The following is an 18,263-nucleotide window of genomic DNA, read 5'->3' as shown; positions in this document are numbered from 1 at the left end:
ATATGTAGGATCCCTAATTATTAATAACTTTAATAGGAGCACAAAGGGAGTTCAGAGGGACACTTTGCACATCTGAACAATTCAGTATCATAGGTGTTTGTTTTCTGCCTCTCGCCCACCAATACATTTCTTTTTTGGCCCTCCAGGTGCTCCCCTGCTTTAAAGAGGTCATATTCTGCTTTTTGTGTTTTTGCCTTTCCTTTATTGTGTTATGAATCTTTTTTTGCCTGCAGAGCTACAAAGCCCTAAATCCATCCCAAAGGGAAAACACTGTGTCTGACTCAATTCTTAACATTTCATTAATGAGTTTATTACAAACACCTGCTGAGTGGATGACCGCCTGCAGGCAGCACCGCGGGGACTGAAGCGTATTGCTGCTCTATTGACAGCAAACTTGTTGAAAGCTTTAACAGCGGCCTGCAGCACTGAGAATGTCTCATTACACCACCTTTCCTCGTGCTGCTGAATAACGTGCATGGAGGATTATGGTGTAAATGCGCACGTCTGACTCATTTTCTCTCCGCTGTGGCCGGTTGACCTCACCGTGACTCTTGATGAGAGGTGAACGCTGCCGCAGTGAGGATTTCCAGCACAAGCTGCAGCTGTTCTCAGCTGTTCACCTGCAGAACATGAGCAGCCCGCCGAGCCCGTCTCCATCCCGATGGTTCAGAGCGCTGCGGAGGTAAGACAGCATCACCTGTAGTAAAATCAGTCTAATTTTGTTGCAGATTTTTTCTCTCTATGCACCTTGAAGAAGCCAAAGCTGTGTCACAAATCCCCACTCTGCTTCAAGTTATCGTTTAATAGGCGTAAAGATTCCTTTTTTAAGTGATGATGTGATTAGTACTTGCATAAGAAGCAACCAAACTCAGTGTAAAGTCATTTTTAATGTGTGTTTATGAGTTTAAGTAAGTGGATACAGTGAATGTCTGTCGCCTGTTCAGCTCTACATGATGTTTGGAGTGATTGGGTTTAAGCAGTGTTTTTAAAAAGTACCCAGAAGTACAGATATTATGTTAAAATAAGGGCCTAAGGTCAAAGAGAGGCATCAGTGTTGGATTAAGACTGTTTTATACTCAGTTAAAAAGTCCTTGTTGTAGGTTGAAGTATCAAAAGTACAAGTCAAAGTGAGTGTTGTGGGGTAAAAATGACAATATTTGCCTACAAAATGTAGTGAAGTGGAAACATGGAGAAATACGCAAGTCAAGTAAAAGTACCTCAAGCAAGTACTGAAGTAAAAGTACTTCGTTACATTCCATCACGGTTTTAAGACCATTAGTCTCCAGCTTTGTTAGTTTGTGCATCACCTGATTGGCTTGAGTAGTTTGGATTTTCCCCATCCTCCCTGCTGCCAGAGAGGAATTTGCTGAGGCTTAGCTGCACACTAACTCCATTCAGTTGAAGGATACTTGAGTGGAATAGACATGAGTGTAAAAGTGAAGGCGTGCAGTGCTTGTCAGAGGAACGGCCGGCTAACATGCAGAAGGTACGTGATGGATGATGAGCTCTGGACTGTGTGGATGTGGGGGGTTTTTTTTTTCTCGGCCTGCGGTGTCAAAGTCAGTGACGTGACTGCCGTTTCAGGACCAGGCTGGGGGAGCCGTGTTTGAAGACGTACCCTCTGGAGTGCGTGGATGTGCTGAAGAGGGCCAGAGTCGCCTTCCGGGCCAGACGCACCCTGAAGGAGGGCTTCAGACTGGCTCAGCTGGAGGCTGTGGTGCAGATGCTGGAGGAGCACGAGTGTGACTTTGTGGATGCTCTCGGGCGGGATCTTCACAAGGTGAGGAGAGCAAAGACACTCGCTGACTTACCCAACTACTGTTTGTATCTGTGACTTTCACTTTTATAAGTATTTAACTGGATGTCTTTACTTTTACTCAAGTATTACTTTTGGGTACTTTCTACAACACTGCCTCTGAATTGACACAATGGTCCAACTAATCATTTTTATCATATTCATATGTTCATTCATTCTTTATTTGTTTTTTTGAACCAGCCTCGTTTTGAGACAGTCGTGTCAGAACTGATTCTGGTCAAGAACGAGGCGCTCCATGCCGTCAACAACCTGAAGAGGTGGATGCAGCCGCAGCATGTGGAAAGAAACCTGGTGGGACTTTTCGTGTTTTTGTAAAGCCTCACAAACATCTTGATGACATTATTAGGAATAATATGAGGACTTAAACAATCTTTTTTGGAGAGAACATTCCGTCTGGCTGCCACAAAGAATTGCATTGTGCTGCCAAAGCAGATTAAAACCTAAGTTGCTGTGCCCTTTCTGTAGGAATGAAGTCTTTGTGAGTCAACCTGTGCACTGACGTCAGCTTTCACTCTGTTTAACTCGATTGGTGCAGTCCACCTCGTTGGACGAGTGTCTGGTGGTCAGCGAGCCGCTGGGGGTGGTGCTGATCGTGGGGACCTGGTGCAGTCCCGTCCAAATGTGCCTGGTGCCGCTGGTAGGGGCCATCGCTGCAGGTGCGGAGACTCAAGAGCCCCATTTAATCAGTTTTAATTCAGGAGTTATTTTCCCTCACCCAGGTGTCTAATGATGTTTCATTAATTTGCGTAGGGAACTGCGCAATAATCAGCCCCTCTGAGTGCACCGCTCACACAGCAGAGCTCCTCCACCGCCTCATCCCCTTCTACTTGGACAATGTGAGTGATTACATGGCGGGGAGGAGGGATTGGGTCATTTTCATTAATCAGGTTACAGCAGTAACTTTTCTTTTTGAAGTCTCATGACGGCTGAGCTTCATAGCTCAAATATTGAGTAGTTCAGGCAATGCTCGGTATGCAGGATGGATCAGACGGCCCTGTTTTTTTTAAATTCCACTAAATTAAGTAGAATGATTCATTTGAAATGTGTAAGTCTAATCAAGAGGACTACATTCGGTGCCTTTTTTTAAAGACGCTATTCGTTCAGACTTCAATCAGCAGTTTTAATGTGAGCTGAGACTTTAAAGAGGTTGCATCAGGTCAGATGTGGGAGCACAGAAGCATCCAGCTTGTGTTAACTGAGGCCGCCTCAAAACTCGACTCTCGTGATTTTTGCAGGCGGACAAATGGAATGACCTAACCAAAAATTCTTGTTTTCCTCCAGGAATGCTTCCATGTGATTATTGCAGGCTCGAATGACTTGCCCGAAGTTGTGGAACTCAAGTTTGACCACGTCTTCTTTACAGGTAAAGATAAGTTGGCTATAAAAGCATTTTGATCAGGTATTGAATTATCCTTTGTTATTAAAGACGTCTGTCATTCCGTAGGGAACGGAGAGGAGGGCAGCAGAATTGCTCAGGCTGCGGCTCGCACACTCACACCCGTCACCTTGATTTTGGGTGGCAAGAACCCGTGTTATGTGGACCAACAGTGCGACGTTGCCACCGCCGCACAGCGCGTCGCCTGGGCACGTTTTCACAATGCTGGACAGAGCTTGGCGGCTCCCGGCTACATCCTGTGCCACGCGGATGTCAAGGCACGGCTGGTGCAGGCCCTCAAGTGCTGCCTGTTGCAGTTCTACGGTTCTGATCCCAGAGAGTCCCGCAGCTATGGCCGCATGGTCAATCCAGAGCTCTTCAACCGCACGAGAGACATGCTGTGGAGATCTGGAAAGGTGACTGTGGGCGGACAAGTGATAGAAGCAGAGAAATACATCGGTAAGCGGCCTGTGTGTGGGATTCTCTGAAACAAAGCCGGCTGTGTCTTGTGCATCAGATTTACCGCTGTTCTATTTTCTTTTCTCTCTCTGAAGCCCCGACGATTTTGACAGAGGTAGCCGAGCAAGATCCCATCATGCAGCAGGATTTCTTTGGTCCAGTTCTTCCTGTTCTGACAGTAAAAGACGTGGATGAGGCCATTGACTTTATTAACAAGCAAGAGAAACCCCTCTGTGTGTATGCATATTCCAGCAACAGCAAGGTACATGAGGGATCAGAGTAAAGACGCTCTGTATTCACAGAGCGAGCCGGATGCAGCCGATGTGTATTCTGATCATGTGCTGGCCTTTCTGACAGGTCATCTCGAGACTAATGACTGAGACCTCTAGCGGAAGCTTTTGCGCCAATGACAGCGTCGTGCAGAGTCTGATGGTGGCTCTGCCCTTCGGTGGAGTTGGTAAGTCGGTGGCAGTTGAGTGCATTGTAGCCCGAATAAATGGAATAACCCAACCTACATCAAATGTCTGATCACTTTCTCGTCAGGTGCCAGTGGAATGGGCTCCTACCACGGCCGCCACAGCTTCGACGCCTTCTCTCACAGGAAATCATGCCTGCTGAGAAGCACGCGGTTTGAGTGTGTAACATATCTGCGGTATCCGCCCTACGAGGACCGCAATCTGTCTCTAATGACATGGGCCAGCACCCTGTCCCAGAAGAGCCAGGGCTGGTGCCAGATCCTGTGACTGCGTGGGAGGGCGATAACAGAGCGGCGCTGGAAGAAAGCCGAGTGGCCCCCTCAGTCCCGAACAGACCTGACGTGCAAGTGTATTGTTGGTGTATTAAAAATAGATGAGAACAAAACCAACTGGGGTACAGCCATGTCTCGCAGAGAGAGGGAGCAGTGTGCATGGTGTTTCATCAGACTGTGAATGATGACTGAGGATGAGGTGGCTTAATGTTTCTCTGCTGCAGCACCATAACATACTTCCACTCAACAGTTTGATTTACCTGTGCAGAATCAAACAGGAACTTTGCTTTGTGTCACTACAGTGTTGGTAAAATATACAAATGAACAATGTTAAATTATCTGCATTTTACCTGCACCGAGCCCCACCCACACCACACACATTTTAGCTGGCAAATGATGCAAAAATATGAAATCTGTTGGATTTATCAACTATTGTTGTTCTGCATTTTGTATAAGTCGATTGAGAGAGCCACCACTGACTGTTTTGGATCCAGAGAAGGTCATCCCCAAACTCAGATCACACTATAAAACCAGGCATCAAATATGAACCATGGAGTCATCACCAGGAGTGTTTATTGATCAGTTGCAACCGTAGTGCACTCAGGTTGTTTTCTACCTTTTTGAGAAAAAAATGGGAATAGCATATTATAAATGTTTGTCTTCCTTCTGCAGAAACAACCCAGTTGTATGCAAGGACCATCTATCCCGTGGTGAAAGACCTCTAAATCACTAGGATGTGCATATATTGGCTGAATTGTTTAAAATGTAGTCACAGAAAGGTTTATCACTGTCTACATTCCCACATTATGTGAAAAATAAATAAAACAATGTCGGATCTTTTCAGTTTTATTGATACATACAGTTCTTAAATATCAAAAATGAAATGTATCACCAACAACAACCCTCAACAAAAAAACAAACAAATTAGGCTCTTGTGGTATTCCTCAGGTGAGAATCAGGTCATTGTGGTCTTTTGTAGATTTTCTCCTCGCTGCCTTCTTTCATGGCCGCGTATCTTGCCAGCGTGAACAGGTAGTCGCTCAATCTGAAAAGATGAAATGTGGGGAAGTTTATCAGATGTATAACAAAGGAACCACGCATTCATTTAAAAGCAAAAGACTGACCTGTTCAAAAACTTTGCCACGTCTGGATCTGCCTCCCCTGACCGCACAATTGGAGCAACACTTTAATAAGAACAAAAGATCCGTCAGAGCCGAGTGTGTCGGAGGGGCGAGAGAAATAATTTATCACGGGAACATGCTGCAACTGACCTGCGTTCTGCTCTCCGACACACAGTCCGAGCTAAGTGCAAAGCTGCGCTGCTCTTCCCTCCAGACTGTGACACACAGTGAATTAGTGTAAGTGTAACAGGAACAAGTTGGACTCAAAAGAACTCGGTGTCTTACAGACGCACATGTGAGCTTACGGGTAAAATGAAGTTGGTCAGCGGAGGGAGTTCTGCTGTAAATGCATCAATCCAGGTTTCCAGGTCTGTGATCGGCCCGGCAGTAAATTTTGTTCTCTCTTACAAAAAGCAGAACAGAGAAAAAAATAAACCCAAATGATCTTGAAGCACACAAGACACAATATTTCACGGCATCACACCAACTGGCAAATGCATACTCGTGTGACTCTCTCTCGCAGATGAGCGAGGGGTGGCAATATTGGAGCCCACGTCTTGTAAAATGCACTGTATCTACGATGAGAAAAGCAAAAACAATGTCAAGAATCTCCTATCAGGCTGGTGCACAATGTCTTTAATGAATGAAGTTAATAAATGCAACGTGAAACTCAAACCTTGTCCAGCTGATCCGTGAACGTGTGTCCCTTGTCGACGCAAAACTCTCTGGCCAAGCTGTAATGTACATTTCAACAAGGTCACTTCAGGCGAGGAAGATTATAGAACAAATAACAAAGTAAACAGAAGTGATTTTACCCTATAGCTGACGACAGCTCGTCTGTATTTCCCAACGCTTCAAAAATATGATCTTCCTTTGGCCTCCTTTCTCCTGTGAATGTGCTCGAGAAACCTTCAGGAAGAATAGAGTCAATTTCTGTGAGAACAATTTCACCAGACAGTTTGGAACATCTTCTGTTTTCCTGCTAGAACAGTTTAAAAAAACAAACCTTTGTCTCCAGTTTTTGTGTATATTTTGGGGATCCTGATGTCTCCTTCAGTGGCATAACTGTAAAAAAAAAAAAAAAAAAAAGCAAACAAATGCAAGAATAAAGAGACAATGGAGGCAGGTAAACACTATAATCATGGATTTTGTGTCTTATTGGGTTATTAAAAGTTTAAGCTTCAATTACTGGTCTCATTCAAATAAAGAGTTTAGCTACTGTGTTTAAATTACCTTTATTTAACACTGTATCCCTCTGTAGTAGCTACCTAGCTGACACTTACATAAACAGTTACATGACTAGCTTGAACATGACCAAATGATTTAGTAATATGGCAAAGAAAGGTGATGTTTAACTACCTTCTGACTGAACACAGTGTGTTTCTCGTTCGGTGCTCGTTTATGAGCCTGCCTGTCCTTAAAACACAGCGGAGGTGAGCAGGTTTGATCATAAACGATGCCATGATACAGCTGGAAGCTAACAGCTAGCGTAAAGGTGAACTGTAGTAGTAGTAGTAGTGGTGCTTTTTGTCCCTCTGTAGTGGCCGTAGTTGGTGGGGGGCGTTTCCCTTTCATCGCACGATTGGTCAACTCAGGGAGAGCGCGGGACGCTGATTGGACAGAACAGTACGTGTTCGAGGAGCTGCGACGCTGATTGGACACTGACAGCCAAACCTATGTTCTGTCATCGTGCTGTGTTTGTAACATGATTTTTTAACCACGGCGTGATGTGGAGAAAGTGCTCACACAAACTTCTTGCACTTTGAGCAAGAACGCTCAAATATTAGAGCTCTTATATTCTCCGAGTCTTGATAAAAAAAACCGCGGAGCCGTGTGTGGCAGACGTGTTGACTTCCTGTCGCTGCTTCGGAGGATTAACAGCCGCTAAAGGGTGTTTAAGCTAGCTGTCACTGACTAATTGAAGTTGAAGGCTAACGAGCTGCTCCTCACCTGGACACACATCGTTGTTGTTTTTTTGGAAACTGTTACTGAAATGCAAGTCGGGGACATCTACGTGTCTGCTCCAGGGAAGGCGATCCTCCACGGGGAGCATGCAGTTGTGCACGGAAAGGTAACGGGAGGACAGAGGTGATACTGTGTTTGAGGTTTAAAATGAAGCTAAGTAAATCAATCTGTCATGCGAAATTATGACTGAAAATGTAAAACATACACATGTGCACTAAATAGATTAAAACGTGCAGTAATCTATGTATTCACCCTGGGTTCTCTGCTCCACTACAGGTGGCTCTTGCTGTGAGTTTGAACCTGAGAACATATCTACGTTTGAACACCAGCAATGATGGCAAAGTTTGCATCAACCTCCCAAATATTGACACATTCCTGAGCTGGGACCTGTCTGAACTGAAGAAGCTCATTCCTTATATGTGTAAGAGATGATGAAGCCCCTTCATACACCTTCACATGGTCACATTACTACAGTTTTGCAGTATTTATCATGCCATCACCATCACATATGTATCATTTTGATACATCTACAGCTCCAGGTGTGTGTTGTTGTGATATTACTTTTGTGATGTTGATGGTGGCCCATGTTCGCAGCTAAAAGAGAGGAGGCCAAACGTCTGGATGCTGAACTCCTGAGGAGGCTGCGTGAATTTCTGGATATATCCAACGGAAGCTTGGATACGTGCAACATGGCCATCTTAGCCTTCCTCTACATCTACCTGTCATTGTTTAGATCAAGGTAAGATACATACATTTCAGATATTTTTGATACAGTTGACAGCGAGAGAACGGGCCCAGCTGCAGAGCAGTAGTGCCGTTTGTTTCAGATCAGCAAATTCAGTCATATTGAGGGTGCCAAGCAGAGACAGCTCAGCTTCTGAGGTGAAGAAGCCTGATGTTGACTACTTGGATGCATTCACCCCTTCTGTCAAGGATTGTCTCAAGCGCTGTGCACTTCTGGGAGAGAAGTGGAAGGGAGTTCTCACCACGTACTTGTCAGATGGTTAAGTCTCAGAGGAAAGGAAAAAAAAATTCTTTGCTCTGAGAAATGAATAGTGTTTGTGTTGGCATTCAATGTCCTGTGGAGGAAAGTGGGACATGGTGATCTCTCATCTCTCTATATTTGTACTTTTATTTGATCTAATTAGAGGTAGTGTTTCCCGATAAACTACTCTGAAAAATATTGATATTCCATACCATGGGGGAAAATGAACACATCACCGACGGCAAGAAGTTTTAGATTTTAAATGCAACTTTCTCGGCTAGTTGCAGAGAACAGCAGAAAGACTGTAAAAAAAAACCCGTTAAAAATCTCCCCTGTAAGAAAGAAGACAGAGTGGGAAAGTGCAGCTGGTACCTAATTCAAATATAAAGCTGTAAAAATTGTCTGAACTGTTGTGCGACTGTTTATGACCTGACCTGCGATAGTAAAACACCTCTGACTGGGAGGAAATCTGCAGCCTGCCAGACCTGAATTTGTGTGTTTGTGTGTGACCTGTTTTATGCTTTATGTTCTTTATGTTATTTACAAAGTGCTACATGGTGTGCTGGAGTGTATCATGCTAAACATAATTTGCGTATTACATGTTATCCATTATCACTGTTCCTGCTGCACACTTGTATTGAGATGGCTTTGTTGAAATACAATTGTGCAGCTCTCGTCCACTAAATGCTGTAAATCAACAAAACACATAGAATATAATAAAGGTCACAAGTATTTGTCACCATTTCGCAGTTCAAAAAACAAAAACTCTTGTAATTCCAGCTCTTTCTGAATTGCTTTAGTTGTAAAAACGTTCTCACTGTTTATGTAGATGTTTCCAGAGATTTGTAGGCCATGAAAAAAAAATCCCCCCCCCACCTTCAAATGAAGATAGCAAAGAGACGGACAGAAGGGCCGGATGTTAGTTTTCGCGACTCCGGCAGCTGTGAACAGGGAAGATGCTCAGGAACATTAGAGCCGCAGGTTGTCGGGAGGTTTAATCTGCGCTGACGCGGTGCTGCCGTGTCGGAGAGAGGTGATGGGTTCTGACAGGATGGCCGCTAATGAGAGTCTGGCGCTGGGCCACGCTGCAGCCTTTAACAAGTCTGGATGTGTTTTTCCCCTGGAGAGAAGAGCCGGACAATTAGTTTAGAGTGTTTTCCTGTCTGCCCAAAAGCAGCTTCCCTGACAGACATCGACAGCAATGTCAGCAAGTATCTGTTGTTTATATAAATGTATGGATTACTATTTATTATTCACTCGTACCAGCCTCCTCTTTATATGTAAACAGTGTGTCTGCACCAGTTAATGATTCATTATTCAATTAATACAGGATGTTTTTTTTTTTTGTATGTGTATTTATTCCTACTAGTAACGTACGTAGGATACTGTAACACTCATTAGCTGCCTGCAGTCATCTCTTGATAACAGTAATGAGAGTCATAAATCCAGCATAAATGTGTTTATATACAAACAGAGACAATTTATTGTGTTTATTTTTACCCTCTCAGCGAGCTGCCCAGCCTGAAGGTGTCTGTGTGGTCGGAGCTGCCGACCGGAGCAGGACTCGGGTCAAGTGCCGCCTACTCTGTGTGTTTAGCTGCAGCTCTGCTCAGTGTGAGCGGAGCCACTCCTGCCCCTCTCAAAGAGTGGGATCACACTGCCAGGTAACAACATCCTCAAAGAGGGCCTCTTCTACGGGCTGTGTATGCAGCTTGTGACGACCACTGTTGTGCATAGACAGAATTATCATGGTTGGTGGTCTGAAAAGCGATCACAGAGGTCCAACACTTTGCACACAGTCTTGTCAGCAGAGATGAAAGACCTGAAATCGGCATGAAATGTAATAAATAGCATCTTTTAACTATTTGTTTTTCGGGATTATTGTAGCCAAGTGGCTGTATGATTATGTTACACAAACCAACACGAACAAGTGTGTACCATTTCAATCCCTTAATTGTCTGTAATTTTGAAATTACACCAGTCAGTAAAAAAAGAGAATTCACGCCCTTCAAACAAGCTCCAAAAACTTTTAAATTATTTAAACTAAGATCTGTATGAACCTGTCATACAGATGAGAGCAGGAAGTCCTCTTCTGTGTTAGCTCTCTCTTTGTTGTGTGTCACATTTCACACACATTCATGTCTTTGTTTCCATCCTGGGTTCCTGGTAGTGACCGGGGGAATCAAAGGCACAAATTAAGATGTATTCCCAGTTTGATGTTGTTGTACTGTACAAACAGCATGTGGATGTTCATTTACTGAACATATGTCTATATTTCCCTTCCGTGTATCAATGTTATGTTAAGAAATGAAGATGTAGAGGTTCTGTTGGACTACAGAGGTCCCTGTTAATTAATGAATATTTCCAGGTGGTGTCAGGAGGACCTGGAGCTGATCAACAGCTGGGCTTTCCAAGGGGAGATGATCATCCACGGTAATCCTTCAGGAGTGGACAACGCTGTAGGAACATGGGGTGAGGCCTGAAACAGTCCAACATATGGTGTTTGTCTCGTGGACACGCAGCACTTCAATGCTCTCCACCACTGTTCTTATTATCATTTGATGATTATCTGTTTAATGATTTAGATTCTCCTGTATGTAGGTGGCATGCTGAGATTCTTGGCCGGGAAGATAATACCACTGAGCAGGTACCGACGCTGATTACACATTTTTTTTTAATCTAACACACACTTAATAAAATGGATTTTTTTTTTCCTCTAACGTAAAACCTTTTTCTGGGTGAAATGAGTGCATCAGCAGAGCACCGAAAATAATCCGTCTGTATGAACTCTCTGATCTGTCTGCTTTATTTCCAGGGTGCCGCTTTTAAGGATCCTCCTCACTAACACCAAAGTACCACGTAGCACCAAGGTACTTGTTGCCAGGGTGAAGGACAAGATTAACAAGGTACTAAATGGTTTCTTCCTCCCCCGTGTGTTACTTGCCGGCACTGTAATTAATATAATAGGCGGTGCTTTTACATGGCAGATACTCCAGAGCCTGGCGTTGAGTGCCTTCATAAAATATTAAAATTAAACTCTTAGCCAGCACCCCTGTGTGCTGTTGCCTTGGTGACACCAGCAGGTGTGCTGATTTCTGCCTCACACACAGATAGGCCGGGACGATGTTGTGGCAGTGTTGTGATCAGGCTGGAGCACAACTAAAGTCAAACCTGACACTTTTTTTTTTAAGTCTGTATACAGCTGACTCATCATCAAACTTTTGCTTTTGAAATGCCAGCTTTTCTGCACATAACCTGCAGGAAATCACTTTTTGGTAGAAATGTTGAGTAAACTGATGGTTTTTGCTTTTTCTGCGCTGCAGTTTCCTTCTATCATGACCCCAGTATTGGACTCAGTTGATGCCATTTCCTGCACATGTGAGAAAGTCCTCTCAGAGATGACCAGCGAGCCCATCACAGGAGAACACTACAATATTCTTGAGGTACAAAATATGAATACATATCAATACAAACATCTTCCTGAGAATTCACTGGGTCCTTTTTTAATATAAGTAGTTTATTTTTTAATATAAGCCAGTAGTAACAGGTATTAACTACTGTGTCATATCACTGACAGGAGCTCATTGACATTAACCAGCACCACCTGAACGTGATGGGTGTGGGACATCCCACCCTGGACACACTGTGCCGGGTCACACTGGCCAAAGGGCTCCACAGCAAGCTAACCGGCGCCGGGGGAGGAGGCTGTGGCATCACGCTTCTACGGCCAGGTACTGTTGGCCAAACGCTAGAGACTTACATTTTATTAAAGTATGATTACTGACGTGTTATAGACGTTAACCGCACCTCACTTTTGTAGAAGACATTCAAAGAAGTGACACCCAAACAGGTATAAACACTAAACAGACAGCAAGGCTTCTTAACTCTGAGTACAATCAAGTGCAGAGAACAGAAATGTAATAACACAACTACTGTGGCTTTAATCAAAATTTAAACATTACAACAAAAACTGGAAAGATAAAACAGGGATCACTGTGTTGAACCTGCCAGTCAAAATCAATTCTGGATATTTTGTAATATCACCTTCTCTAATAAACGTACTTTTCCATGAGTGAAGTAAGGATTGTAGGCTTTATTGGCTCGTGTTGAAGTCTAAAACAAACATCACAACAATGATTCCTTCTGCTGTGGTTTTGCATCGACACTTGGTGATTGCTAATGTGCTGCAACATGCATTGGACCTTAACTAGATCGACTAAGACTATAGATGATCCTATAACCCCTTTAAAAATACATCCTCCTGTTACCAATCCTGAAAACATACGTTAAAAAAAAAGTAAATTCAAATCTGTTGTTGAACTATCTGGAGTGCAGGCATGGTTTAGGGCCCTTTTTGAAAGATAACAGTCTGAAGTCTTTTTCTCTACAGTGAGAAGCTCTGTAAGTACTTCACACTGAATTACTGATTAGTATTTATCTTACCCGAATCTTTCAGTGCAGAAATGAGCCTGCAGATGACCTATAACTGCCCCTATTAGCTGAAAAAACACAATGGGTCCACATCACACGGTCTTACATGGTCTGAAGTACATACTTCAATTTAATAACAGCATCACTGAAAATGAACACTTCAACAGGTTTTTTTTTTTCTGGGGAAATATCCAGGAGCCTGGCAAAAATAAATGCCCTCATGTGACCCCCCGCCTGAGAGTGAATAAAGGTCCTAATAACCCCCTTTCAGACACCCCGTCTCTGGTAATGACAGCATAACAAAGCCACTGTACTCGTTTGTGGCCAACAAGCAGCCGTTTTCTTCTTAAGGATGCCAGAGACCCTTTAAACTGGTTACCACGTAGAGACGGCTGTTCTGTTAGCTAGTTGGGACGTGGAGAGCCGCTACACTTTTATTCCACATTAAGAGGGAATGGAAGAAAAATCCAGAGAGAGACTTTTTCAAGATGCACGATAACAGACTTCAAACTTCTATTTTAATGCTATTAACATACAGCTAGTAATCATCCAGAAAACAAAGAACAGAGAATCATCTTGAGAAAAAGACAAACAAAATGAACAGTTTGTTTTCTCGCTGACACAGCTCTGCAAAAATTAAACCCAACACTGACATGGACGTTGTGCAAATGTAATATATTTAGAATTTGAGATCTTTAAGCATCCATTAACCGGTAAAAAAAAAGGTTTTCTCGTCCAGTTTATTGATTGAAACTCTACAAAAGTGGTCTATATGTCGACCGGCCCCGCGGAAAGGACAACTAAAAGATCTCTTTGAGTTTGAGTTTCTGAGCGCAGAGCAGCTACGTGAACAGGACAGGACGTAATATCTTTCCCAAACAGAGCTGATTTGATTGGCAGGCTCAACACTGTGGTCTCCACGGGCCTGAATGATTTTTAACATTTCTTGTAATGTTTGATTCGTATCCCTTTATTTCTGCTCTCTGTACTTGGTCGTATTTTGTGAGCGTTTATGAGCCCGAGTCTGTCCTGGTTCCATAATGAATTCAGTTTAATGATGGAAGTTTGATGAACCAAACTGTCAGGACTCCTGCTGACAACAAATGTTGTGTTTTCTCACCCTTCCTCTCTGAGACGATGAGAAGGGCTCTGGTGTGTGTGCGGGTACGTCTGTGCAATTTTGGGTACAAGGAAACTTTGTGCGATCGTCGCTTTAACAAAGCAAACAAGCAAAGAACCTTTGAGTTCAGTCTTTGTTTATGCCCGCAGCAGAAGGAATTTTAATAAGTTTAAATTCCTCTAAATAGACTTGTAAATGCTTTATTTGTTTTCTTAGCAAATGACGCCATCTGGGTGAGTTCTGAGCTCTGGTATCTTTCTCACATGTTTGCTGGGATCAGACAGATTCCAGAGTGACTCGTGATGAGCTGCTTGTGTGGCTCCTTCCTTTATGTACAGCTGCAGCCCACCCTGACGTGACGTTATTATGACTTGTTTATCTTGTAGAGACCGACTCCTCCGTTGTCCAGACTACGGCGCAGGACTTGAAAGACTGCGGCTTCGACTGCTGGGAAACGAGTATCGGTGGGCCGGGCGTCCAGCAGCACTCTCCTCTCTCTGTGAAGGAGGAAGTTCTGGAGATTTTAAACGGTTACTGAGAAACCACACGTGACTCTGGCTGATCAAGAGGATGGACGCGCTTGTTCGTCTGTTTTTTTCGTTTCAGTGCTCTGCTGATGAACTGTGAGTAACAGAGAGAGGAAACACTACAACGAGTGGAGCTGGACGGGAGTGTTAATTACAGATTTTACTGACTGATTGCTTTGAAAACTAACACGAGAAATGTTGAACGAATGACAACGAAGAGGAATTCATATTTTTTGTCAATCATACTCGAGGTGCAACTACATGTACTGAGCGGTTTGTCCACTAGGTGGCATCAGAGTGTCATGAATATTTCTTTTTATAAACAGGATTCACAGCAAGAGGCTCTGATAAATTGATTAATGTGCAAGTGAAGCACCGGCAGAATTAATTTATAGTTTCATCCAAATGTTTTAAAGCAGGAGCGCCAACCTGTCTTAATGGATTAAATGATTGTTTAATCATCATTAATCGCTCACTGCTGGCATTGTATAATGCAATATTGTTGGATAGCTGCTAGAATGAATGTGGTAATTTGTAGAATTCATCTCACAGAAATAATAATGTTTGATTAATGTTGTTCTTTGACAAAACTCGAGGCCCATTATTCAGATTTTCTCTTTAGTCGTCACAGTTCTTCAAACAGGTTCATGAAAGTGGCCGTGCTTTCTTATTCCTCTGACTCACGAACACTGTTGGTGAGAATATGTTTAAAAGAGGCGAGGCCGGGAAGTTATAACGTCATGAACTGACCCCGAGGAGTATTTGCATAAAATATATACTTAAAGGTGCACTCCGTAGTTTCGGGGGAAGGGATTTTAATAAAGAAATGAAAGAAATTTGAATGCCTAAACACACTAAATAAACAAACTCTCTTTGTTTTCACGACTGAATTAACAAACTGACACAGATTCATACTGTGTGACTGCGTTCATACGTGGCGGACCCTGCCATCTTTCTAGCTTCATACACTCTGAGGACACCTTTTTTATGCAGAGGAGGAAAAACAAATCAATATTTTTCATTAATATCTCATCAATATTGTGATGTGATAGTGTTTGAATTTCTTCTCCAAAACTACACAGTGCCCCTTTAACTCTCATAATTACTATTGTATGCTGCTAACACTTTTTTTTGTTTTGTTGTGCTTTTACTTTTAACATAAAAAGTTAAAATGCAAAAAAAATGAAGCTGAAACCAAAGAATCTTCTGTGATTTATTCATAGAGTCATTTATAAACGCCTGTCACGGGTTGGTTAAAGTCTTATGTCGGAATAATGTAACGCAGCCGCGAGCTGTTTATCTCCTCCGTTAAGGACTAACTGGCTGCGTTGTTTTGCTAATAGAGGATGGGGAGAGAGGGGACAGCAGGAGTGTGTGGCCTCTCTGGAGCCTCTGGATTAGCGCCACTATAATGTGAATCAACAACAAGCAGCGTCCTTCTGTGAGTCACACATTTGTGCTGACACATATGCACACACACACGCACAAGCGTGCACACACACACACACACACCAGCTTTCCCAAATTCAGCTCCACCTAATTGCTCATCCTCCTCGGCGTTACAAAATATTCCGCACATGCCGCAGATACAGAAGACGGATCTGTTCGGAATATCCCTGATTTGGGGAAAAGGTCATTGCGGGATTCGGTTGAGTCTGAATATCCATTTCATTTTCTATTTTTTTAAATGTCATGAAGATGGAGGAGTACGAATCTGGCAGTGTACGTGAATAAACAACATTTGTCACCCTCCCTCCTTTTCCGCCTGGCCCCCTCTGTCCTCTTGAATTGTGTCATCTTTATGTCAGGGCAGCCCCCCGTCAGTGCGCCGCACAGTTGCCCCTAACCCCTGCTGGAATTTAATTACCACTGCGCTTTTCAATTGAAATGGCATTGACGAGGGGGGACAAGAGGGAGACAACAGAGCCTGTTCCATTTGAAGCCCCTCTCTTTCTTTTCTGTCTCATTCTCTCTCACTTCTTTTACCCCTGCAAGGCACAGATGGTATTTTTTTTTTTTTTTTTTTTTTTTTATCAATGTCAGCGCCTGCTTCTTTCTGCTCTGATGAATAGAATCTAAAGAGGCCCTGAGATTATTTCAGATAACAGAGGGAGTGAAGAAAAAAAAAGGGGGTCAAGGATAGAGGGAGAATGTCAGAATCTGAGAGATACGGTGAAAACAGTGAGCTGGTGGTGCGGAAGGAGACGTGCAAATCATTTAACATTTAACGTTTTAGGGGAGTTTTGTCTGGATGGATCAATGCCGGGGAATCGAGGATGTATAATTCATTCCGTCCGAGCAGGAGGAGTGAAATGTTAAATGTGAATTTGCTGAGTGGTCATGCTCACTGTGGCACATTCCCTCTGGTCTTCCAGTCGACTGGTGAAATGCTTGTCAGGAGCCATTAAGTTTGAATACAGAATTAGACGTGACTGACAAGATATCATGCTGCTGTTGGCCCCTGGTTTTACTAAAAGGGTTTCGGTATAGGACTTCCTACAGCGAGAATTTCCATTTGCATGTAAATGCCTCGGGATCAGAATATGTTGTGGGGTTGTTATTTTGGAAAATTACGCGTGTGTGTATTATGATTTATGTCATGATATTTCTGTCAGAGGGGGGGGGAATTGCAGTTGTCCACAGCGGGGAGGTTTTGGAGCCACCGTCCTCTCCCGGCGTTAACACCAGCAATCTGACAGAAGAAGCATCAGCATCATGAGCCCTCCTCAGTCATGATGGGATGTATGATCCTCCGGGGGGTGTTTGCCCTTTTGGTAAGTGGGGGCTGATGGACGGTGTTGATAGCAGGGGTGCAATTAAGACAGCGGGGTATCGGGGTGCTGTCAGGGAACTTTGAGGATTTAGCTTTAGGGATGAACATTGTTTAAATCACAACTAATATGCCGTTGGTGTGCAGCTTTCACCACGTTGGACCTTGATCCTGTTTGGCTGGTGATCAAACAGCGGGACCTCTCATCTGTTGTCACACGCGTTAAGCAACTGAGAAGAATGATTTAGTTTTTCCAGCGATTCCCAATATGGATTTTTTTTTGGTAAAGCTGTTATGGATAACTGATAATGACCTGCTTTCTCGTGGCCACGTCCGATAAGATAACCGATCATTTTACATCTTTGTAATTTAGAATTGGTTCCTAACCTGTAATTTATGCACACCTGAGGCTAAGAAAGGCTTAGCAACGATTAATGATTTAATATTCCAAAGCTCTAGTAAGATTTGTTTGTGTGTGGTAAACCTCATAGACTTTTGCCCTTCCTGCAGTCCGGGTACTGCAGACTGCAATCGTGTTGTTGTCATCTGACGCTGTAAAAAACCATCCACGCTGGTGGCGATATTTTGCTCTCTTGTCTACCCAGGTGCAGCGGTTTGATGTGAAGAGTGTGACAACAGCATGCTGCGCTTCTTCTCCTCCTCCTCCTCCTTCCTCTTATTCTTCTTTCTGTACGTTCATTTGTCGATATAACCAAAAAAATACAAAATTCCAACCAGGAACATTCACCTGAGCGCCCCGTCAAGTCGGAACAACTCGGGAAGTGTGAGAAAATTATGGCACATGAGTCGCCAAGTTGATATCATACGATGTTGAAACATGCCAGACGGGAGTAAACACTGGGTTGATGGTAAGAAACTTACTGTTTATCAAAAACTCATGTATTGCATATCAACCTTTGGCTCACCTGTAATCTGTTATATGGCG

At 43.4% G+C, this 18,263-nt stretch overlaps 3 protein-coding genes across 3 annotated transcripts; 2 read left to right on the top strand and 1 right to left on the bottom strand.

Moving 5' to 3' along the window:
- The first annotated feature begins 207 nt into the window (after positions 1-207).
- aldh3b4 (aldehyde dehydrogenase 3 family, member B4) lies at positions 208-5,231 on the top strand. Its single transcript, XM_030415823.1, has 10 exons — positions 208-682; positions 1,585-1,780; positions 1,997-2,107; positions 2,352-2,472; positions 2,567-2,652; positions 3,098-3,179; positions 3,261-3,650; positions 3,746-3,912; positions 4,008-4,107; positions 4,194-5,231. Exons 1-10 carry the CDS (start codon positions 555-557, stop codon positions 4,391-4,393), a joined length of 1,581 nt encoding a protein of 526 aa, XP_030271683.1. The 5' UTR covers positions 208-554; the 3' UTR covers positions 4,394-5,231.
- mmab (metabolism of cobalamin associated B) lies at positions 5,229-7,053 on the bottom strand. The gene is made up of 9 exons (XM_030415824.1): positions 6,879-7,053; positions 6,526-6,584; positions 6,335-6,428; positions 6,196-6,253; positions 6,022-6,094; positions 5,825-5,922; positions 5,670-5,734; positions 5,523-5,582; positions 5,229-5,443 (listed from the first exon to the last, which is right to left on the bottom strand). Exons 1-9 carry the CDS (start codon positions 6,980-6,982, stop codon positions 5,359-5,361), a joined length of 696 nt encoding a protein of 231 aa, XP_030271684.1. The 5' UTR covers positions 6,983-7,053; the 3' UTR covers positions 5,229-5,358.
- Positions 7,054-7,187: 134 nt separating this feature from the next.
- mvk (mevalonate kinase) lies at positions 7,188-16,299 on the top strand. Its single transcript, XM_030415690.1, has 10 exons — positions 7,188-7,590; positions 7,761-7,905; positions 8,079-8,223; positions 9,978-10,133; positions 10,838-10,941; positions 11,071-11,116; positions 11,285-11,375; positions 11,793-11,912; positions 12,047-12,200; positions 14,407-16,299. Exons 1-10 carry the CDS (start codon positions 7,513-7,515, stop codon positions 14,556-14,558), a joined length of 1,191 nt encoding a protein of 396 aa, XP_030271550.1. The 5' UTR covers positions 7,188-7,512; the 3' UTR covers positions 14,559-16,299.
- The last annotated feature ends 1,964 nt before the right edge of the window (positions 16,300-18,263 follow it).

Source organism: Sparus aurata, chromosome 5, assembly GCF_900880675.1.
Source record: "Sparus aurata chromosome 5, fSpaAur1.1, whole genome shotgun sequence".
In the NCBI taxonomy this organism is placed as follows: domain Eukaryota; kingdom Metazoa; phylum Chordata; class Actinopteri; order Spariformes; family Sparidae; genus Sparus; species Sparus aurata.
The sequence above is the reverse complement of the archived record's forward strand: the minus strand, read 5'-3'. Positions and strand labels throughout refer to the sequence as shown.